The sequence below is a fragment of the Spermophilus citellus genome (genome assembly GCF_964194105.1).
Source record: "Spermophilus citellus genome assembly, chromosome: 11".
NCBI classification, from domain to species: domain Eukaryota; kingdom Metazoa; phylum Chordata; class Mammalia; order Rodentia; family Sciuridae; genus Spermophilus; species Spermophilus citellus.
Genome location: NC_138192.1, coordinates 64,382,432 through 64,407,560, shown reverse-complemented (window position 1 = coordinate 64,407,560; position 25,129 = coordinate 64,382,432). Strand labels below are relative to the sequence as shown.

The window sequence follows — 25,129 nt, the reverse complement described above, 5'->3', positions numbered from 1 at the left end:
ACACACACAAATTATGTCACCAGCACTTATAGGATAGATGAAAAAACCAAGCCAGATAGTCTTCTAGCTTCAAATAGATCTACCCTAAGAAAAGGGCTCTGTAGTTCATCAAAGATTTTTTGGTTTGTTTTTTTATTTTCCACAGTGCTAATCATGTTCAGATAAGAACAGGCAGGGCTTCATGGGCATGTACCAGCACAGTTACTCAGGGATTAGGGTTTGATGCTCTGTAGTTTGGGCTCTTGTTTTTTTAACTCTTGTCTTTGAACTTGTGTGCCTTGTGTGAATCTAACAGAATAATGACACTCAAGCCAGAGGCTTTGGGCTCAGCTCTACCTGGTAAATCCTTCCCAGGGTAGCTTCTCAGTTGCCATTCCTGCTCCACAGTCACTGCTACCTTCCACCCCGGAGGGCAACAACATTGCTACGAGGTTTGGGGGCAGAGGCCTGAGGCCTGGGATTGGACACTCTGTGGCATCTCAGGGCAGGCTGCTGCATGCCCTGAGCTGGCAGCCCCACTTCATGTTTTGTGAGGACTGAGTGGGAGTCCATGACCTCTGTCCCATCCAGGTACTGAGTGTGTGCCGCCCTCGGTATTCACAGAAGTTGCAATCCCTTGTGGGCCCATGGGAAGGAGAAATTGATTTGACTTCCCCATGTCCATCCAGTGCCACGCATTTTCAGTTTATCCTGGACCCTGAAAATCGTGTAGGCAGTCCAAATAAGAGGGATGGAACCCCCAAACATGATTTTGGAATGAGACCTTGTTAGCAGATAGGGTCTTTATAGAGGTAAACAAGTTAAAATGGGGTGATTGGAGTGTCCTAGTTCATATGAATGGCATCCTCATCAGAAGGGGAAACTTGGACAGAGAAACATGCATAGAAAGTAAATTCTGTTAAGAGACAGGAAGAAGACAGCCAAGGAGAGAGGTCTGGAGCAGCTCCTGCCCTCCTCCCCTCGGCCCTCAGAGGGAACCAAGGTTGCCACTCCTTCATCTTACAATCCAGCCTCCAGAATAGGGAGAAAATTAATCTGTCATTGAAGTCACGCAGTTCATGGTCCTTTCTTAGGGCAACCCTAGCACCAGAGAATAAATATGTTTTGTTTTAATTCCTACCTAGAAATTAAGTAAATATATAGATATTTTAAATAAGTATATTCTCAAAGCAGTTAAGACAGATAGCTCAGTGTAAACGCTTTTGCCTTCAATAATGTTGTATTATTTCCAGACCTGTTTTGGTTGATGGTGGAGCTGTTTTCTGTTTTTGTTTGCTTTGGTGACCTAGTCTCTGTATCATTTCCCCCAGGGCTTTAACATGCAGGCATCTGTGAGATGTTGAACAATGTCTGTCTTCTTGTGCTTGCCATAACTCGGAGACTCCCTGGTGACTGAGATGATACATTTTCAACACTGTCTATAGGATAATAACAAAGCCACTGTGAATAATGGTTTTTATACCAGCAATGTCTGTTGGGTACCTTCCAGTTAAATAAGGCCAAGTGATGGGGGAATAGACCATAAGCTAAAAGGATGAAAAATGTTTTCAACTAGGTTTAAAAATGCATTGCTAAGATAGCAAGTTGTAGCAAAGAGCCAGGGACAAAGAGAGGGAGACAGGATGGAATGCAAGCAGCAAGGACAGTGTGAAAGGGTTAACCCTCCCACAGAGGGTTGGTAACAGGCAATTTGAAGCCTCACAAAAGTGCAGCCCAGCGGTGCTGATTAAGCTGGGTTTCATTTTTCCCACATGTGAAAGAGTATTGTGTTCTTCCATGGAACTTGGAGCAGTGATTTGGGGAGATTAGAGAGAAAGAGGAAGAGAACATGTAAAAAGATTTAGCAAGAGGGGTCCCAAGGGCCTGTGGAGCTGCTGATTATCCAGGTTCAGAAGCTGCAGGAGAATAAAGAAGGTTCAGAGTCAAGGACAATGCTAGGACAGGGAAAGGGAAGGATGTTCTGCAACAGGAGGAGGAGAGGTGGTTGTTTTGCTTTTGTTTTATTTCTGTTTTTGTTTGCTTGCTTGCATTTTGTAGTCCTGGGGATCAAACCATACCACTGAGCTATATCAAAACCCTGACTCAAGGTTTTGCTAAGTTGCTAAGGCTGACCTCCAACTTGCAATCCTCCTGCCTCAGCATCCTGATTCAAGGAGAAGATTTTTTTAAGTACTTATGTAACATTTTAGTTAATTAATAGAACACAGTTGACAGAAACTCAAAGACTTCAGATTATTAATAGACACACCAAAACTCAGAAGATTTGACCTAAAATGCACATTTCATGCAGAAAAGGGTCAGAAGGGCTGGAACACTTTTTGCTTAGTCCCGTGGATCTGTTCTTTCAAGAACCATGCAAGTACCACTTCCTGTAGGCATGGGAAATTCCTCACCTACTGGTTTGGAAAGTCTTGTGAAGAACCCAGATTTTCGATAGCACTCAACAGTGAGCAGGACTTGATTCTGCAGCTTACAATATCCCTTCATTGTTCATTGAAGGGGATGTGACAAACCCAAATCTGTGTCACTGGACAAGGGGGACACAGCTCCAGAAAAAGCTGACCATCTTCTGGTTACAGAGAGATGCCTTCCCCATGTCTGTTGGGTACCTTCCAGTTAAACAAGGCCAAGTGATGGGGGGAATAGACCATAAACTAAAAGTATGGGCCCCCTCCCTGCCAAAACAGAAATGCTATAGGAACAGGAAGAAAACTGACCCACTCAAGAGATGCTGCAGGCAGGAACTACGTGAGCCCAGCATAAGCTACATGGGCTGACGGAGTGGAGGAGGTTGAGCCCAGAGGACTGGGCTAGGCGATTGAAATTGGATTGCAGCTTGTAAACTGTGGCTTCCTAATAGCTTGTCTTGAACATTGCACTTAACGTGAACCATACACTTGAACTTTTCCTTTCAGTTCTCTTAACATAGAGCAGCACAGAGGCCAACTGTATGTACGTAGTTGGATTCAGTGAACTCCATCGCCATGAAATTTATTGAATAGCAGCAGGAAGCCCTTTGCTTGCTTAAAATGCCATCATAAAAAAATAGTATTTCTTTAGGAATTTTATTGTTTCAATTTTTATTTACTTTTTTGTTGTTGTTGTTAAAAGTGCAGACACTTCATGGAGGCCTAACAGTTCAAACCTCATCTTAGTCACTTAACACTCCAAACCTTCAATCAGCCAGTGCTAAGAGAATAGTTATCTTAAGTTGAAGACAGTATTGAAGGCAGGGAGAGGTACTGGAAGGGGTACTAAGTTCACTTCCTAAAAGAACCTCCAGTTGGCACTGTACATATCAAACTGTACTCTCGGCCCCAGGCTTTGGACTCTGACATCTTGGCATTATAGAGATTGGCAGGCCTCTGACAGTCCTTTGAATACTTGAAGGCAAAAAAAAAAAAAAAAAAAAAAAAGATTCATTACAACTACCTTTCCAGAATCATCATGTATTAGTCAGTTTTCTGTTACTATAATGAAATAACTAAGGCTTGGACTTTATAAAGAAAACAGGTTTATCTGGTGAGTATCTTATGGCAGATGGCATCTTGGCCAAAATACATGTGAGAAGGAGATCATCCATGGCAAGAAAGGAAGCCAGACAGAGGGGAAGAGGCAATTTTGCATCTTTTCTAAACAATCCTTTCACATGAACCAACCAGAGTCCTGTGAGAACTGCATCAGTTCTTTCCAAGGGCAGCACCCTCGCTGACTTCATTACTTCCTACTAGGCCTCATTTCTTAAAAATCCTATCACATTGCCACACTGAGAACCAAGCTCCCAACACATGAATCCTTGGACACACTCACACCATGTCCCAACCATAGCAATCACACTCCACCCATCACCTAATCCACTTACCTCTTCCCTGTATGTGGTGTCTCCCTATTGGCTAGGTCTAACTGCTCTCTCCTGTTCTTTGCATCACTAATGCACTGACACCTTTAGTCTCTCCAGGTGGATCACAGCAATAGTCTCCAGACTCTGCCCCAAGTGTGCTAGGGTACCATCTCCTCCCACGTAATTTAGAACTCCTCTGGGGCAGGAGCTTAGTTATTCTTCTTTGATTGTCTTGGCACCTAAAACAATGCTGGGCACATAGTAGGTGCTCAGTAATGTTTTTGTTGAATGACTCACCACCCTGATTCATCTTTTACTCCATAGCCTCAGTCATGTCTTGTCCCAAAGCTCCCGTTTACCTGAAGAAGAATATACAAATTTTTGAATAAAATTCAGGTTCTTGCTGGGCACAGTGGTGCACGCCTGTAATCCCAGAGGCTTGGGAGGCTGAGATAGGAGATTGCCAGTTCAAAGCCAGCCTCAGCCAAAGTGAGGGGCTAAGCAACTCAGTGAGACCCTGTCTGTAAATAAAATACAAAATAGGGCTGGGGGTGTGGCTCAGCGGTCAAGTGCCCCTGAGTTCAATCCCTGGTACCTCCCGCCATCAAAATTCAAGTTCTTCATAAAATGATCCCAAACTACCTCTTTATGACTTCACATTTTACTATGGTCAATATCTTTTTAAATTTTTATATGTTATTTATTTTAGATATACATGACAGTATATATTTTGACATATTTATACAAACATGGAGTATATCTTACTCTAATTAGGATCCCAGTCTTATGGTTGTACCTGATGTGGAGATTCATTGTGGTGTACTCATATATGTACGTATAAAAGTCATGTTAGATTCATTCCTCTGTCCCTCCTGTTCCCATCCCCCTTCTCTTCCCTTCATTCCCCAGATTGTCATCATCCAGGAGCTTATTATTTGCATCATTTCTCAGCGTTGGTGACATTCTCTGTCCAGAATGTCTCCTCTGCATGATTTCTCGCCTCTCCTAGAGATTGACACTCCCCCACTCTCCTGACCACTGTGACAAGGACAGGGATCTTTGCCTGTCTTGTTCATGAGTGCACCCCTGTTGTTACAAACATTAGGTCCCTGGTGTTTGTGGGATGAAAATATGAGGCAGTTGGTGGATTCTCGGTTCTACACTCAACTACTGCCTTTTACCCTTTACTTCCACCCCGTTGTGCTTTTATCTCTTAGTCAAAATACATTTTGGCACTGAGCTATAATTACTTCCATACATTTCAGTGATTGCTGGGGAGAACATGGGTGGCTGGAGGGCGCGCATTGCAACACAGCCCCCTCCACCTGCCGGGGTCCAGCACATGCAGTATTAGGTACACAATACATGCTGGTGGTTTGAAATTTCAAGTCTCCTACTTCAAAATATTCAACAACAATCTATACCAGTTCATTTTCTTCTTTCTAGCTTACAAATGAGTGCATGTCAATACAGTTATGTCTGGACTGAACATGGTCCTCACTGGGTATATGGGTCTAAAGCTTCTAGGACAAAATGGATTTGGTGAGAGTAAAAGAACGATTCAATTAAATAATCTTTATAGTCCCATCCAGCTCTGAAGCTCATGGTTCTGGGTTTATGGGTAAAGTGAGTCTCCACACCCGTATTCCTTAGCACTATTCTTTCTTGTCCTCCCTGGAAAATGTGCGGACACTTCCCACGCAGAGAGGAGCCCTGTCCACCCCTTACATGACATCAGCAGAGGGACCAGTAGGATGTCTTTAATTTTGGTCTGTTTTCTTGATCATGACTTTTATCACTTGTTTTTAAAGGGCTTATCTTGAGTTGTAATTATAGTATTTCCTTTAGAACAAATGGAACTTCCTTCTTTTTATTAACTAGGAAAATTTCCATGGTTTCAGAACAAATAGATACAGTTTCTTTTTTTTTTTTTTAAAGAGAGAGTGAGAGAGGAGAGGAGAGAGAGAGAGAGAGAGAGAGAGAGAGAGAGAGAGAGAGAGAATTTTTAATATTTATTTTTTAGTTCTCGGCGGACACAACATCTTTGTTGGTATGTGGTGCTGAGGATCGAACCCGGGCCGCACGCATGCCAGGCGAGCGCGCTACCGCTTGAGCCACATCCCCAGCCCATAGATACAGTTTCAAAGGACAGATATTTAGGCAAATAATTTCTCTATCTCTAACACCACATATAGTGAATGCTTATGGAATGAATTAATTAATGAAGGAAATATTTTATTGAAATAATGTCATAAAAGAAATTTCCTAAACTTAAGTTTAACAGTTGCCCAAAGAAACATTCTTAGCCCACTCCTCAGAAGAGTATGTGTTATCTTACGGTATGTTATCTATGGCTCCCACTAGAAGGAGCTCAGAAGTAGAAAGTGGGAGCACTAACTCCCATGATTTTTTTTTTAAGGATGGAAATTAGCTTATAAGTTACTTCTAGTAAATCAATCCTTCTTCTTCTCCTCCGAAACTTATAATTATGAAGGGAAGCATAATAACATTTTCCTGCAAAGAGATTTAGTAATTCTGGCAGTACTTCATTAATCACTTAATCAGTGTTCAAGCAGAACTGATGTCCTTGACATATATAATCAATCTTGATTCCTCCCACATTTGATTTTCATCCTTTTTGAAACCCAGCAACTATACACACTAAGGATTAGTGGCCCATTTCCACATTATAGTTTTGTTAGAGACAACTCATGTGCATATAGTAATAATCAGAATATTGATTCCTATAGTGGGTCTCCTCACAGTCTATTTGAAACACCCTTATCTTTAATGGATTTATGAAGTGTTTAGGATCAGATTTTATTATAACTTTGGGAAATAGGCTCAGGTGATTTATTAGCTTAACATATTTGAAGGTAGCATGTTTACTTTTATAGGCAATCACCAGGTGCTTGTTTATGAAACATTCTGAAGAACTTTTCCAAAGCTGTATCCTACAGGCAGCTGGCGTGGAATTGTAATGGTACCCCAATATTAAGAAGCATGGATTGGGTTTGTCTCATATCTTCTGCTTTGGAAAGGCGTTGTTTTCATTGATCAAGGAATCTGCCCAGTTCTAGTCTCCAGAGCTCTTAGCCACTGACCAGCTATTCTACCTACCTATGTTAGGTATATTAAGGGGTGAAGCCCAGATCTGGAGATATTTGAATGTATAAAATATACATGGCTATGGTGCCATCATAGTAAAATAATTATCCTTTAATGAAAAATTAATGGAACTCTGAGCTAGCTAGAAAGTAATTAGTAGATTACAATAGAAATTAAAGTTAACATTCTACCCAGGCATGAAAAGGTGAAAAGGAGGGTTGGAAGGAAGGTTAATTATCAGAGTCCATATCACGTTGATGAAAGGTGGATTCGATTTTGAATGACTATTACTAATAACCATACAGACGTGGCCTTCATTAGGAAAACAAATTTCCTGATCTAAATGAAATCTCCTTAAAACCATTTATTCTCTCACTAACCCACCACGGCCACTGCCACTCCCTTCTCTTTTGCTCTGATGTATGGTGATCAAAGCAATTTTCTGACAACTAATTTAACTTCTCAAATACATGGCTATAAGAAATGTTATCAATTATTAAATGAGGTATGGCTTTCATTAATCCATTGACAATTTTTTAATGGTGTCTTAAGTGATTTTTGTTACCATACATCAGTTCTCCTTGGCCAGATTAATTTTGGAGAAACCAAAGAACTTTACCAAAAGTGAAGCATTTTTCCCTTAAACCCAGACATGAGGAGGTTCATTCTGCACTGTTTCAAATCCCTTGAAAGCTGTATCTTGCCTCTGCTGCATGACAAAACCCTCCCTAAACCCTGGCCATTGTAAAGGAACCTGACTGTGTGCCTTGGGAGCTCTGAAGGACAGACAGGAAGTAAAGTCTAAGACAGGAGCTTAGCTGAGGGGAGAGCAAAAGAGCCCTGATCAGACTTTCAGAGCAGAAGGGAGCTTCAGCATTCATGGGCCTCAACAACAGCTACTGGCAAGTTCAGTCAATATTGAGCACTTGCTGAACTTTGACATTGTGTTCAGGATACTCTGTGCTTGGACATGACTGTCATTTTCAAAAAATGAAAACAAAAAAAAAAACACAGCCATGATGATTGTGCAATTGGCGACTTCCAGTCAGCAGCTTAAGTCAGGTAATAGGTAGGAGCTAGCATATTCCCTGGCCGGGTCCCACTAGCTTTTGCACAGGAAACTCACCCAGATCCCTTCTTCTGGCTCCAGAGGGAAGAGTTCAGGACTATGTCACAAAATGTCTACTTCCTCCACATGGCAATGTGGCCTCTGGTTTCTACCACTGTCGTGATGTTCTAGCCACCTGTCTTTTATCTAGGTATGGAGCATTAGCTAGTGTCCTGTTTACCTGCTGCTGATAGTCCCATGCAACCAGGCTACTCCTAACAAAGCAAAATGTTGCCACTTTTCTACTCCTGATGGATCCAGCACAGAAAGCAAATGTTAAGAAGCATTGTTTTTTCACCAGCATGGGGAATTATCTAGCACTTTCCTATATCCTCTTGGTGGTAGAGATTTTCATTTCAGTAACTCAGCTGTCATGTTCTTAACATCCAGGCACGCCTTTGAAGAAAACCTAAAGTATCACCACATATCTGGACACCCAATGCCCCTCCCCCTTGTTCTGATTATTATCACTTTCTGTCCAGTTGTGGTGAGTGCTTTCTCTCATCAGTATCACCAAATGATTGACAGGTAGTTATGTTCTTCTATGGCCAAGGGAATCTTAGATCAGAGGTCTCCATTATCTCCAATAAGTCCTTTATATTTCCCTCCCAAAAACCTCCTGTTTTATGCAAAGAAAGCCCTTCAAGTAGACCCTACCCATCAGCTCCAGATCTATCTGGAATGGCTAGCAGCTACAACCTAGCACAGCTTAGATATGCACACGGGATCCTGTGGCACTAGTTAATTACATACCACATCTTTTATTTTTTGTTACAGATAAAGGAATATTCATTATCCAAAGTGAGAGTCTTAAGAAATGCATTCAAGCAGGTAAATCTGCACTGACCCTGGAGAACTGCAAACAGCCAAACAAGTACATGCTGTGGAAATGGGTTTCAAACCACCACCTCTTTAACGTAGGAGGCAGTGGTTGCCTGGGCCTGAATTTATCTAATCCAGAGCAGCCACTAAGCATATATGAATGTGACGCCACCTACGTTTCCTTGAGGTGGCGCTGTAACAGGAAGATGATCACTGGCCCGCTCCAGTACATGGTGCAGGTGAAGCAGGACGACATGGTTGTGGCCTCAAGGAAACATCTCCATAAGTGGATTTCCTACATGTCCGATGGTGGGGACATTTGTGAACATCTTCACAAAGGTAAAAATGCTTTAAATCAAAGTGCACATGGGATGGTATGCAGTATTTAGGAAACAGTCATGCTAAAGATACTGGATGATAAATGACATTCTATTTTTTGTCTACCAAGCATGGTCTGTGAGGAGGCACAATTTATCAGGGGACTTAAATTTTCTATAGTTCTATTATTTTTGGCATTTTAAAACAGAAAACAAAAAAGTCACATAGTTAAATTATTTCCCTCAGGGTTTGTTTCTTTTGTAGCTTTCTCCATCCACCTGTCCATCCATCCATCTATCCTGTACACACTTGTTAAGTGCTAACTATTCTTCAGCACAGTGTTAGGCGCCTGGTTTACAAAAGCCAATAAGGCAGATTTGGTGCCTCCCCTTATGGTGCCCTGCAGAATTATGCCTCAATAAAACCATGTCCTCCGAAGGACTCTAGAACATCCGTGGAAGCAGAGAATGGAACTCCTAAGGCCCAAGGTAAGATCATCTCCTGGGCTTCAAAGAATGAGTAAACAGAGAGCTAAGAGCAAGACATTTTCAGGGCTTCCTACATACAATAAAGCAAGTGCTACAAATCAGCACTCAAAATGCCATAGTTCTAAAGAAGAACTCAATATTTTGCTTCAATTTTTTAGCCATATACCCAAACTCACGTGCACACAGGGGAAGACCCAGCAATATATGCTTCTGAGTAGAAGGCAGGGGATTGAAACCAAAGCATTGTGTCCTAAAATGCCTCTGGCTCCTAACAGACATAACTGCTAAGGCTAGTGGTGTGCTGTGAGCTCAGTCTAGCCCCTGCCAACTCTGGGAAAGGGACGGGAATCTCCATAGCTGACCCTTTTACCCAGGATCTGTTGACTAAATTAAAGGTGGCCTTAACGCCCCCTACCATAGGAAGCCCCAGCTGAGTCATGAAGTTTTTGTTGATTCCTTCTTAACTCAAAGGACGGTGGATGGTTGCAGTGTATTGAGAACACAGCCAGCAGACCACATCTGTATGGTCATCTTTCTAGCCAATGGGCCTCCATCACTGTCTTTCCATTTAAGCTGGTTGCCACACTGCACCCAGAGATTCTTTAAAAATGGAAATCTGTCCCAGCAGCTCAGAAGGCTGAGGCAGGAGGATAATGAGTTCAGAGCCAGCCCCAGAAAATTAGCGAGGGCCTAAGAAATTCAGTGAGACCCTGTCTCTAAATAAAATACCAAAAAAGAGGGGGCTGGGGATGTGGCTCAGTGGTTGAGTGCCCCTGAATTCAATCCCTAGTAAAAAAATAAAAGAAACAAATAAATAAAAATAAATTTAAAATGGAAATCTAATCTTGTCACTTTCCCTTTCAAAACTTGCCTGTGACCTTTCACCATACTCTCCACCACCCTCAGAGTAAAAGGCAAAGTCCTTAGCAACATGGCAGATAGTCCTACGGGAGCAGACACCTCCAGGACTTCACTGCAACCCCTTCCTCTGAGCCACCTTGCTCTTCTTCATTCACCCCACACACTCCTTTCTCCACACCTTTACATTTGTTGTTCCTTTTGCTGGCACAAATATTTCCACAATTAACACCCCCATTTTACCCAGTTCTTATTCAGGTAGACTTTACATTGGTGCGCGCGCGCGCGCACACACACACACACACACACACACACACACACACTCATGCACGCACATTTGCGCATGCTTGCAGTCTTCTTACCCCATTTTATTTATCTTCATGGCACTCACCACGACCTGAAATTATCATATGTTTGTTTCTTTGCTTTCCCTTTGTCTCTCCCCACTAAATCAGAAACTCCTCATGAAAAGGAATTTTTCTCTGTTTTGTTCACTAAGATATCCCCAGTGCAAGGTACATTAAGTGCTCACCAAATATTTATTGAATGAATAAATTAATAAATTCCTATGAAACCATTGAGGTTTAAATACCAACACTGGTGTATTGGGGAACTGGCGGATACTTTGAAGTAAAATCTTCATTAAATTTTCCTTTTCATCCATTCACAAGTTCTGTGCTACCATAGCAGCCCACTGTAGTAAATAAACAAGTGGATGAATGTACAAGCAAACCATTTAACAGTTCTTCCTCTGAACCCAGGCCTGGAACTGGCTCTTCTACAGCCACTAGACAATGATGACCTGGGGGCTCAGGAGGGTTAGTTAGTGCCTGCAGCTAGGAGGATTTCAGTAGATAAAAATGCATAACAAGATGACAGTGTGCCGAGATAATGCTGATACTGTATTTATCTGACTTTGTCATTTATTTTTTCTCCTAGACATATATACAATCAAAGGGAATGCCCACGGGATGCCATGCATGTTTCCCTTCCAGTATAACCATCAGTGGTTTCACGAATGCACCCGGGAAGGCCAGGAAGATGACTTGCTGTGGTGTGCCACCACAAGCCGATACGAAAGAGATGAGAAGTGGGGATTTTGCCCAGATCCCAGTAAGAATAAATCTAGTCTTCTCTGTATGTCATGAATGAATCAAGGATGATTAGAAAGCATGTGTTATCTAAAGAAAAGCACCAGCATTGATGTATTGAAGTCTGAATAAGCACCCTGATTCCGTTAATCCTGATCTTGATTTGGGACTTGTTTTTGCCTTGGAAAAAACAATTCAGATGTATATTCCCTTCCCCCCCCCTACATTCAAAAAGATGTTAATTAGCCATTCTTCATTAAGCTCAGTACATAAGGATGCTTTAACCAGAATCAAATTATAATACTCTGTGATCTCATTAATCCCAGCTTCCCGGCAGGGTACTTCAAAACAAACCTGAATGCACATAAAGCCCAGTTATCCTTTCAATCCACTGCCTCTTCTGAGCTGCCCTAATTTCCCCACATCCATACTGCTTGTCTTGGCCATTGTCAAGTCCAGGCGTCAACTGGCCCCTTGATGATCTTTACATAAAATCACAGTTCCCTCATTATTTCTCCACAATGGGTTCTCATCTTGTCTCCCTTTCCTTACTATTTATTCTCTAGCTATAGCCTCAAAATCCTTTTATCTTCTTAACTTGACTTTCAAGTTCCAGTGACAGATGCAAAGTTCTTTTTTTTTAATTAATGCTTTATAATTTTTATCTTATTTTTATTTAACATAAAGGTTTCTAATTGTTCCTACATATTGGACAATATTTATATACACTTTCTGCTTTCTCTATTCCATTTCTTCCATCTTTGCTCCTGCAAGTCAGAGTACAGTTTTTAGAACCTCTTCATCTTTCATGCCTCCACTTATGTAATGAAATGAAAAAAATTTAAAAAGAAAGCTAATTGAAGAGATTAAGTCCAAAGAATCTGATTTACAAATTATGTATAGAATTGTTTTATAATCTAAGAGCCAATATGGCTTAGTAAATACAAAGGAGGATAGGCTTTGAAGTCTGATAAGCCAACACTAGAGTCCTGTTTCCTCCCAACAATGAGATTTTAGGAAGTTCCCTTTGTCTCTCTGGGTTTTAGATTCCTTGGTCATAAAATGGAGATAATTGCACTACCTATTAGTGTTATTGTATGGATTCAAAGTTAATCCATCTGAGGGATTTACAGCACCTGGCACACAGTATGTACTCATAGGGATTGGTTGCCACTCCCAATGGAGTGGCAACCAATTTATCTTAATTTATCTTTTCTGCATACACTTAATTTATCTTTTCTGCATACACTTCTCAATCAACGGTCCTTCCTCTTTATTGCCCATCAACAAGCACTAGGCTAAGCATAGTGGTGAATACCAAGAGTTTTAGAACTTTGGATTCTCCCTTGAAAGAACTTGGCATCTACATGGAAGGCATGGCTCTATGGTTTGCTCTATGCCAGAAAATGCAGACTATATTTGATAAGATGTTCTAGAATCACCTGAGACATAGTTAAAAATGTAAGTGCTTGCTCTTCTCCTAGAGATGCAGAGAGTCCAGGATTCAGGACTCAAGTATCTGCATTTTTGACAAGTCCTTAGGTGATCCTGATGCAGATAATTCATCATCAAAGAATTCATAGGAGGCAGGTAATTCCATGCAACACACATCTATGAATAGGGTGACATTAGGACAGTTAACAACCAATATGGTATAGGCTATTAAACAATCCAAGTAGAGATCTTAGTGTGGAGTTTGGAGTTCTAGAAGCCCCCTGCTGGTATTAACCCCCAAGCTGCTGGAATGTGAATGAAGAGGTACAGGAAAATTTGAGGTAGCAGGGTGCTTGGGACATTAGCTATTCTACAAGCATGACAATATTTTGTCATTTAATAAGTTGTCAGATCACCAACTTTCTCCATCCACATCTATCTCACATCCAGGTGTACATGCAAGTAATCCCTACACACCCTCAATTCCTTAACCAAATGTCACGTTACTTGCATTATCTTCTCTATTTCTATCTCCAGTAGATGTCATTAAAACCAAATAAACGAACAAATACTAATAGAATTAACACATATTTCACATGGATCTATTAGTAGTGACTTAAAAAAAAAGAAAAAGAATGATAGTATTCTTTTAAGATTCTCAGAAAAGCTCTGTTACTTATAGCCATTACTTCTTCTCAGTGGAAGCCTGGGTTTCATGGGGCTCAGGACTTTTCACCCCCAGACTATCTCTTTGCTCAGCTTCCTACAGCTCAGAAGCTTCCTCCACTTGACAGACTGCCAGATTCCCCTCTCCTGACCTTTACCACAACCAGCAGGGAGCATGTTTGTGTGGACAGTGCTGAACTGCTGTTCCAGTTTCTTCCTTTCTTGTTACTTTCGGTTCCAGGTGGCCAACATAACTCAAAATGATGTGTCAGAGACTGAAATCTGAGCAAGCTGTTAGCTCTTTCCATGGGGTCAACAAGTGGATGGGACAGAGAGGAAAGGTTCATACTTCTGCATTTCATCTCACATTTCTCTCATGGAAATCTTTTCTCACAATGCTGAGGTTTTTTTTTTTAAGTTGATTGTAAGTGATTTAAATTCAAAACTTAGTACTGATGAACACACACACACACACCACAGTGAAGGGTGTGATTAAAGATCTTCAGGAATAAGCATGATGCATAGGAATCTCTCTGGGTTCGTTCAGAGGTCATTTGGGCCATTCTTGGTCTCTCAGGGTTCTATGCCCTACAAAGCTGGAGAGTCACAGTTGGTTTGAGATATTTTTAGAATACCAATCTCTGGAATGATCTGATGGCCCTTGAACCTTATTCAGTTGGTATGATTTTGATATGATAGAGCACATTGATACCAGTGTCAGTGTATAATTGCCAACTTCACCTGAGCCTCCAACAAGAATCAGAGAAGCTATTATGTCTCTCTTCATCAGAGTGAAAAAACTTTTGCACTTCAAAGGACATTATCAAGAAACTTGAAAGAAGGGCTGTGGATGTGGCTCAGTGGTAGAGCACTTGTCTAACATGCACAAGGCCCTGGGTTCCAGTCCCAACACTGGAAAACTAAAGGATGAAAAATGAGACAAAAGCCTACAGAAGGGAGAAAATGTTTGCAAATATTTTCCACTGGGGAAATAGAAAATATTTCCTATGAAAAATATTTGCAAATATTATGTATCTTACAAGGAACTTATATCTATAATATTATTACAAGTTAACGATAGAAAGACAAATAATTATATTTTAAAAAGTGGATAGACACTTTTCCAGATTTACAAATGGCTAATAAACACATAAAAAGAAACTCAACATCACTAGCCATCAGGAAAATTCAACAAAACCACAGTGAGACACCATTTCACATCCACTATCAAAAAGAAAGATAATAATAAATGCTAGTGAGGATGTAGAAAAATTAGAACTTCATCCACTATTGCTAGGATTGTAAAAGATATAGCTCTTTGTAACACAACCTGTCAGTTCCTCAAAAGATTAAATATAAAGTTCCCTATCATTCTGCATTTTGCTACTAGGCATATAATCAGAAGAAATGAAAACATGCCCACACGAAGCTTGTACATAGATACTCATAGCAGCAAATTCATAACAGCCCAAAAGTAGAAACAATACAAATGTCTGCCAACTGATGAACACAAAAATATAGTGTGATATAGCCCTATGGTGGAATATTACTGGGCAGTAAAAGAAAAGAAATACTGGTACATGTTACAATGAAGATGACTCTTGAAACATTATGCTAAGTGACTGAAGTCAGTCACAAAGAGCACATATTAAATGTCCAAAATAGTCAAACCTTAGAGATAGAAACTAGATTTGTGGCTCTTGTGGGCTGGAGATAGAGAGGAAGATTGAAGGGAAAGTGGGGAGTGACTACCACTGGGTACTGGGTTTCTTTTTGGTGTGATGAACTTGGTCTAAAATTGATGGTGTTGAGCTGGGGATGTAGCTCAGGGGTAGAGTGCTTGTCCGACATGCATGCAGCCCTGGGTTCAATCCCCAGCACAGTAAAAATAAATAAAATCGATGGCATTTATGGTTGCACAATGTTTTGAATATACAAAAAAAAGCAATGGATTGTAAAGTTTTAATGGGTGAATTATATGGTATATGAATTATATTTTAATAAAATTGTTTTTAGATAAATAGGAAATGAAGAAATGTAGATCATATGTGTATTATAGTATGTGACTGGTGGAGACAGAGAGAAGTCAGTAACTGGGATAGGGAGGCCAAGTAAGGAGTTTTGTTGTTGGTGGTGGTACTGGTGGTGGTTGTCTTCGTTGTGATTTCTTGCTTTTTAAGGATGAGAGATGCTGAACCATCTATGAATGCATCTGAAAATGATCTCCAAAGACATTGAAAATACAGGAAAGTGAGGCAGCTGGCAGAGGCCATGTGATCACTCAGAAGACAGAAGGAAGTAGGGTCCAGATCAAAGATGCACAGATTGGCCTTTTATAGATAAAGACAATTTCTCTAGGAAAGAATAGGTAGGGTACAGTGCAGGCCCATTAGTTACATTAGGTGATGGAAGAAAAGTAGAGAAACCAGTCTAGTGGCCATGACTTTCTCTTTGTAGAGGAGAAAGAAAGAATGAGCAGTTTGGACAATGGGGAAGGTGTGAAATGGGTAGCATGGTGCTGGAGAGAAAGCTTCTTGGAAAGCTAGTGATGTTTCCAGGGAGTATTAGGGGTGGTTGATAAATGAGATGGGTGGAAGGACTTTCCTTGGCAATGCTCCTCTGTTGGATGCAGGCACAGAGGAGACAGATGATTGGGCTCCTTCATTGAAACAGGGCACCATAAAGTCACTAATGAGCTAAATCTTCATATTCAAAGACAGAGCAACACATAAGAAAATTGGAAGGGACAATTTTGCCTGGGGTCTTTGTAACACAGGCAGTCTAATTTTCCTTCCTTGGTGACTACTACTTCTCAGCTTCCTTTGATAACATGTCCTCCTCCACCCAACAATCTTTAAATACTGATAGGAAGCTTAGGGGATAGAATGGGCTAAGTAGAACACGCTTCCTGCTTTCCTAATGCTTCTATCAAGAGGAACAGATGATCAACAAGCAGTCACATAATGTATCATCCAATTTCAATTATGATCAGAGCTACCTTCCAAGGAGTGTATAAGGCATTCAAAAAGTGCATTGCAAGGATCCTGACTCGGCCTGTAGACCCTGTTAAACAAGATTTACCAGCAGGGCACTTTACAGGGAACAGACACCCAACAACTATTTGCTGAGTACAGGAAGACCAAAATGAGACAAAAAATAGTAATTTTACAAGTTGGCATTCAATAGCAGCTTTGATAGTACTAGTCTTCATTTTTCTAAAAAAATTCAACAATTTAAAAAAGTGACAAGAAACAGTACACCTGGGACAAGGGCTAAGCTATATCCTTAGGGAAGAAAAACAAGCCACACTTAAGAGCAAGGAAAGGCTGATATCTGCCATAGTTCACAGTAAAATCAGGGTTGGTATGAAAACACCTCAGCCCATTGCAACAGAGGTGGCTTGGAGGGGAAAGATCTCCAACCTACAACATCATGCAAATGATTTCTATCATCTCTAGCAAACAATCAACTTCCCTCAAGGAGTTCAAAATTCAGTGAGAGAAAAGATAATAGAAAGACAACCAAATATGCAAAGAAATATGATGATGATTCTATCCCTTAGATTAAATTTTTTTCCAGAATAATTAAACATATTGAGACATGAACTTTCAGTCTTAGGTTTTCAGTGGCTTAGAAAGAGAGAGCTAGGAGCCTGTGGCAGGTAGGTCCTGGAGAGAAGTCTCTGAGGCAGAGGTTAGCATGCAGGGAGTCTCCTGGGGAATCCTCGCAGGATGAGATTATGAGGAAAGGAAGGGAAGAGAGCAGAAGCGCATAGAGGTAGATATAATGTAGTCTAATGACCCCTAGACCAATACTATGAGGAGTTCTCAAATTGGTGTGTCCCTTCCAAGTTGCTCCTAGTTGGGAGGGGGATCTTGTCCTTGCCTTGACCAGTCATGGTGTGGAGAAGGGAAGAGAGAAGTGACCCTGGACAAAGAGACTCTTCAGCCAAGGCAACACTTAACGAGGGCTTAATGCTGAGGGGTGTCCCTTGGCAACTGGAGAAACAAATCCTTTTGTCCTGACGGGGAGCAGGGCCACCCAGAACAGTGCTCACTGCTGTGCCTGGACTTGTTATTTAACAACCTTCCAGTGAGATCTGTGGAGTGACACTCCGTCCATCTAGGGAAACAGAGAGCATTTGTGTCTACCTGCACAAAAGAACAAATCCTTACATTTCAGGTAAACCAAGTTTCAATGACAAATGAGTTGACTCGTGAGGAGTATATGAACGCCTATTGCAAATACTTGACTGAAGTTTCTCTATCAAATAACTTTGAGAATTCAAAACCAAGGAAAACCTAACACCAACTGGGCCATGTGGTGTGTAGCATAGACACAATCACCTGCAAACCTTTAACCTTGACTGTTGAGTATGTAGAATTCAGGCAGGTTCTACACAAAGTCATATTGACAGAGCCAGACTAACTCTTGGGGAAAAAAAATAAATAAATGGGAATAAGATCAATTGAAATGCCGTGCAGAACTTTTCTTGTCATGTATTTAGCTGTGGTCTGGAGGCTTATTAGGATTTATTGCCAAGTCTCCATGGTAGCAGATGAGAAGCAGATACCCCACTCACCAGGACTGAGCCTCCTCTCAGATCTGCTGAGGATCAAACCCAGTGCCTCACACATATTAGGCAAGTGCTCTACCACTGAGCCACAACCCCAGCCCTCAGATTTGCTTTTCTAACATTCCACTCTCTTCTAATAGCCAAGGCCTACTTGGACACGCCCTCCTTAGGAAGGGTTTTGAATTTTTTCCTTTAAGACAGTGTTTTCTAGTATTTGCTTCCTGGAGCATCTGCCTTGGAAACCATGTTTTAAAAACATGTTTTAAAGACATGTTCCTGAATCCTGCCCTAGACCAACTGTTTCAGAACCTCTGAGACTGACAGTCTACATTTTAAAAAATAATCTGGCTACATGAATCATTTGCACCCTTAATTAGTAAACAGTTCCCTCCCTGCTCCCCCTTCTGGTCTCAGCTGCTGCACTGGATGAACATGACAGAACTAAGCTCTAAAAAACGGGAAGGCCTAGCATTTTAGCTGAAGACCATCTCTAAGGATTTCATCTCATGGGGAAATTTCAGCCACCAGGGCAAAATGGTTACTAATTTCCCTCTCTCTTTCCCTTTTCTTTCTTCATCTGTTGTTCTGTGATAGTCTTGTCTTCTGCTCACTTCAGTTTTGGACCCTTCAATAAATACATGTATCAGCCAGGAAATTCTAAAGACAACCTGAGATTTATATGTGATTTAATAACTTCTGATTAACTCACTCAGTTCTGGGGAATGTGTGTTGTAACCAAACATGAAAAAAAAAACAAAAAACTTTCCACATTTCCCAAGAGAACCACCTAACTAAGCATGGGGAAAAGAAACTAAAAAGGCTTTCACCATCAAATAAGTTTAAAGAATACTGAAATAAAATTACCTGAACTGCAGAACATTTCATTCTTTAATAGGCTAATACACACCGGGAATTTCCCAGAGGACACCAATGTGCATTATGGCCTGGATCTACTTTGTGGAGACTCTTGAATTCATCTTATTCTGAGGACCACAATTGGGAAAGGATGTTCTAGATTGTAGTAGGTGGCCTGTCCATCAGCTACATTCATGCTATAGGATGAATCTCATTTTCTACAGTCTGAAATTCTTTGCTTACTCTATCTTAGGGCTTAATTTAGCATTTTAGCAAAAGCACCCAAACTAGGTCTTCATTTTCTGTTATTTCAAGAAACTTCAGATTTCAGATCCACATTTCATACTTCATGAAATTTACTTTCAGGCATACTATGCAATCTTTGGCCAATATCTTACAAGTGGATTTTGCTTCTATTCCTCTTGGCTGGAGGAACTATTCAAATATCAAGGTTCCTGTGCTTGATGTTTATTTGAAAATTTGTGTTCACTATTGACTCATGTAACTATTCTATTCTATGTATTTCACTTAGCACTTGGGTATTTAGGGAGAAAAATCTTTTGAAGCAACATTTGTGTCTGTCTCCAATATACATTTTAATTCACACAGCTTTTGATGTAAAGCTGTAAATGATTACTCACCAATGAATACAGATTTTATTTTTTATCGATGTTTCACTTCTATTTCCTTCTCTTAAAACCAGTTTCTATTATTTTCCTTGAATGTATCAGAGCTTCTTTATTGATAATTTCTTGAATATCCTTAGGTAAATCTTGAAAAAGTTTAACTGTAAGACATCAATGAAATAACAATGCAGATTTTCATCTAACAGACCTAATCAAGAATAGATAAGTTTTAGAGGTTGCAAGTTGGACTCATTCCATTCAAAAGTGTCTGAGAAATATATGTCTGTATGGATAAAATAACACTATAGTGAATGTTTTCAATGGATTTTTTTCCAGCCTCTACAGAGATAGGTTGTGATGCTGTCTTGGAGAAGGACCTCAATTCACACATTTGCTACCAATTCAATCTGCTTTCATTTCTCTCTTGGACTGAGGCACATTCTTCATGCCAGATGCAAGGAAGTGCTTTATTAAGTATTGCAGATGAAAGTGAAGAAAATTTCATAAGGAGTAAGTAGGTGGATGACGCACATTGATATTGGTATGATAAAATGATTAATGTTAACAGTTATGTTCACATATGCAAAAATGTCTCTTCTGAAGACATTAGTCATTGAATTCCATTTATAAATTATTAAGTACTCTATTAATTAACAGTTTATCTGTCACTCACTGCATGCAGTACATACTGGCTTCTGGAAGATGCCAAAGAATTGAACATTTTAGTGGGAAAAGCAAAAACACACACATGTGAACTAACAGTATAAGACAATAATATAAAATGTCAAAGGATTTGTACTAACAAGCGAGACTTATACCCATTTCCTAAATCATTCTTTTTCTTCTTTATAGATTAAATGTGTTTGGGAATCCCTTTAAAATTTTTTTTTGAAACATTAAAAAGTGTCAAAAAATTAGTCATTTTCATTAAGAGTTTTTGACACTTTTTTCTCAAATTTTATTACACATGTAGGACAATGAAAATAATTTTTAAATCAGCTTTACAGAAAGAAAAGCAAATGAAAAATTGCCTATAGTTCTATAAACCAGAGTTAACCATGTCCTTTTGCAAAAACATATAAATGCATGGGATATACATAGCATATAGGAACAAATGGCATCATATGAAAGTATGAGGCAGCTATTGCACATAATATAGGTGCAGGAACCAGAGAGCTCCCTGCCTGGGATTGAATCCTGCCTCTACCACTTACTAACAGATTTATTCAAGCAACTCACTTAAACACTCTGTGCCTCAATTCCTCCACTATCTAGAGGAAATAATATAGTACCTACTGTTTAGTGGAGATTACATCTTATAATGCAGATGAAGTCTTAGAAAAGTGCCCAGCACACATAACGAATACTCAGTGTGTGTTGACCATTTAACAACCATGCACACAGTTGGGTAAGCTGCCTTTTTCATTCGCCTACCTATAAGAAACGTGTCCATGTCTGTAAATATATAGTATACATCATAATTGTTAATGATTACCTAGTAGTGTAGTTAGGCAGTAATGTATTTATGTAATCTCCTCTTAATTAGAGACAGATAAAATTATCTTATTTACTTATTTGTTATAATTATTAACCATCCCTGCACATTTCATTGTTCATAGTTCCACAATTATTTCTCTATAAGTTTATAGAAGTGGATTCCCAGAATGGAAGAAGAGGCACACTTACTTAAAAGCTTTTGAACATTTTCAGTAACATTTTCCGGAAGAATTGTTACAAATGGATAAACAGTGCATGCCTACCCTCCCCCCCAGGTTTGAGTGAGTCATATTAGAGGAAAACACCAATTTCCAAAATTATTATTAACCTGGACTGGTTTTTATGTAAAAGTTTGCACACCATTTATGAATTACAGTTTTATCTATCTTAACTGCAAAGATATCTTATGAGAAGATTTGGAATTATGCATTGAATTTCAATAACTATTTTTGAAAATAAAATGTTAGAGACTTTGATTCATATTCCTCAATTCTATAATTAGACTTTGAAAGTTGTTTAGGAAAACAGAAGTCTATTCATAAAGACAGAATTCAGTTCTAATTAACCTATTTTTAATGATGAGAATAATCTAATGTTTCTTGCTAGTCACTGATGAACATTAACTATGGGAATAAAGAATTATATAAGCTGTCATATATGCCAAGCAATATCCAAAGGAATTTACATTTGAGTTTGTTATTACAATATTGAGGGTCAATTTAGTTGTAAAGATAAGTAGACAGGTATTTTGAACTTTAAACAGATTATAAATTGCAGAATGCCTTTATGTGTGTTAATAAAACAATTGCACAATGGACATTCAAAATATAAGAATAATTTATATTTTAATTAGATTACTTTAAAACATCACTTGGCACTTACTTAGATATGAATTATGGAAATTTCTCCCTGTTTTGTCAATGCATTTTTTGGGGGGCGGGGGTACTAGGAATAGAACTCAGGGGGCACTTGACCACTGAGACACATCCCCAGCCTTATTTTGTATTTTATTCAGAGACAGGATCTCATTGAGTTGCTTAGCATGTGGCTTTTGCTGAAGCTGGCTTTGAACTTTCGATCCTAACTTTCGATCCTCCTGCCTCAGCCTTCCAAGCCGCTGGGATTACAGGCGTGCACCACCAAACCTAGCATCAATGCATCTTTCAATACATTTCTTGTCATCACAAAACCTGTTTCGACCTGTTAATGGTCATATGGTGCTATTTGAAAGGAATAATTAAATAGCATTAGGACGAGATTCCATGTGCAATCACTGAGGATGCTGTAGACTTGCTATGTGAATACCCTGACCTCATAACCTGGGTAATTAAAACATGAGATGCGAGATGCAGTGGTTAGCCAAAGGAGCCACAGAGCCAGCCTGCCATAAACTGTCTCTGACCTAAGTAGTGGGAGCAGCCTCAAATGTTTTAGTCAGCTTTTTCACTGCTGTGACCAAAAGACCTGACAAGAACAATTTTAGGAGGAAAAGTTTACTTGGGGGCTTACAGTTTCTGAGGTCTCAGTTTATAGATGGCTGACTCCATTCCTCAGGGTTCAAAGCGAAGAACATCATGGTGGAAAGGTGTAGCAGAGGAAAGCAGCTGAGGACGTGGCTCCAGGAAAGGGAGAGACAGAGACAGAGACAGAGACAGAGAGAGAGAGAGAGAGAGCTCTGCTCAATCAAGACAAAATATATACCCCAAAGGCATGCCTCCAGGGACCCACCTCCTCCAACCACACCCTACCTGCCTACAACTACCACCTAGTTAATCTTATCAGGAATTAATGCACTGATAGGTTAAGGTTCTCATAACCCAATTATTTTGCCTGTAAACTTTCTTGCACTGTCTCACACATGAGCTCTTGAGACATCTAATAGCTAAACCCTAACATACTGCATGTGGCTTTAGTCCACATCTGATGGGGATCCCTCTGGATGCTCTCTGGTCCCTTGCATTTTGCTGCTTCTCTTGGCCACACATTTCTGACTGGCTCTCCCTGCTCTGCTGTGCTTCAGCACACCTTCTGAAATTTAAAGACTTGCCTCCGTTGGCTTTCTGGGAGTGGCCCTGGGCACTTCCTCATAAGATGGCTTCAGAATCTTAACAATGCACCCCTGAGTACATTGAGAACCTTTGAAGGACAACATTTTTGGATGCTTGAATGAAACACTGACAGCCAAGTGTGAACTTCAGGAGTTTGCTGGGTTTCTGAGGACAGTGGAGGTTTGCTTTTGTCCCTCTGAAGCATCAGGGTGGGTTTTAGTAGCACCTAAACCCCATCCAGTTACTAAGGTTGATTGATGACTCCATGAACCAGGAATAGGAAAACAAAAAGAAGTCTAACATTAAAAACTTTCTAATTCCATGATTTTCTTTTCAGAGCACATAAGTGGTAAAGCAGTAGAAGTATGGACAGGTTTGAATCAGCTGGATGAAAACACTGGCTGGCAGTGGTCTGATGGCACCCCACTTACCTATCTGAACTGGAACACAGGTACCCACAGTGTTTTACTTACCTTCGACATGTGGCATCATTCTGTGGCCTTAAGCAGCAGCATGTCCCATGTAGATACAAGATATTATTCTCGAAGTGGCTTATAAATATTTTTTAGCTTAACTAAATATCCTGTAAGGCAAGTTTTTCCAGACAAATAAGGTAGAGGCCAGGAAGGTAAGCTATTTAGCTGAGGCTGCAGGAGAATGTGGGTTAGAGTTCAGGTTCCAGCTGCTGTTTTAAGAAATAACAACAAATTGCAAAAAAAAAAAAAATTCACTTTAAAGTGAAATTGGCTCTTTTGCCATCATTGGGAAATCATTTAATTGTCACGTCTGGACTTTAGCTGCAAAAATCATAATATCTAATAGGCTTGACTATCTTTGAGAAGTATCTTTTGATGCTAAAATTACATTTCAGTGTGTATTAAACTCACTTGAAACACACATATTGTATTTTCAGAGACGAACGTTGATCCATTTGTTGAATATCGCTGTGGAGTATTTAATACATTTATGTCAAATGCCTGGAGGAGTAGGGACTGCGAGTTCACCTTGCCTTATATATGTAAAAAATATCTAAACCACACTGATCATGAAATAGTTGGTAAGTGTTTTAACTTGTTCTTGCACGTTGTTTACTCATCCTCTCAATATATTCAAATTCCTCTATTTTTGTTAATTCATAATTTATATTTAGCTAAAGCTGATTTATGTTTTTATGAATAAAAATGTGTAACTAGATAATATCTGTAATTCCAAAAGCACAATGAATCTAACAGATGTAGTTAGGCTTTTACTAAAAGCCGAAACAACCTGAGCATAGCAAACATTTTCTTCCTTTTTTTAAAAAAATTTGCATTTTATCATTCTGCCTGCTCTTTTTGCTACCCTAGATTTGAGTTTTATTTATGGTTCCCCTAGAAATTAAGCATATCAAATTATTTACTTCATTAATTTTCTTTTTGTTAATTTTTTAATTGACACACAATAATTATACATATTTATGAGATAGAATGTTGTGTTTCGATATGTTTCAATATATCTACGCATTGCATAATGATCAAATCAGGATTATTAGCTTATCCTTTATTTCAAATGATCATCATTTCTTTGTAGTGAGAACATTCAAAACCCTCTTCTGGCTATTTTGAAATATACAATGCACTTTGTGTGTGTCTGTCTGTGTGTGCACACGCGCTGGGGATTGAACCCAGGGCTTTGTGCATTTGAGGCAAGCACTCTACCAACTGAGCTATATCCCAAGCCCAATGCATTATTTTCAACTGTAGTCACCCTACTCTGCAGCAGAACCAATTCTCCCTACTTAATTATAACTTTAC

General features: G+C 39.8%; 1 protein-coding gene across 1 annotated transcript in view; it reads left to right on the top strand.

The window, feature by feature from the left end:
- Positions 1–25,129, top strand: part of PLA2R1 (phospholipase A2 receptor 1) — a 113,505-nt gene that overhangs the window by 7,610 nt on the left and 80,766 nt on the right. Inside the window, 5 exon segments of the mRNA XM_081260883.1 lie at positions 8,835–9,218; positions 11,483–11,656; positions 20,128–20,301; positions 23,674–23,787; positions 24,250–24,393. Coding sequence (XP_081117009.1) covers positions 8,835–9,218; positions 11,483–11,656; positions 20,128–20,301; positions 23,674–23,787; positions 24,250–24,393 — 990 coding nt within the window.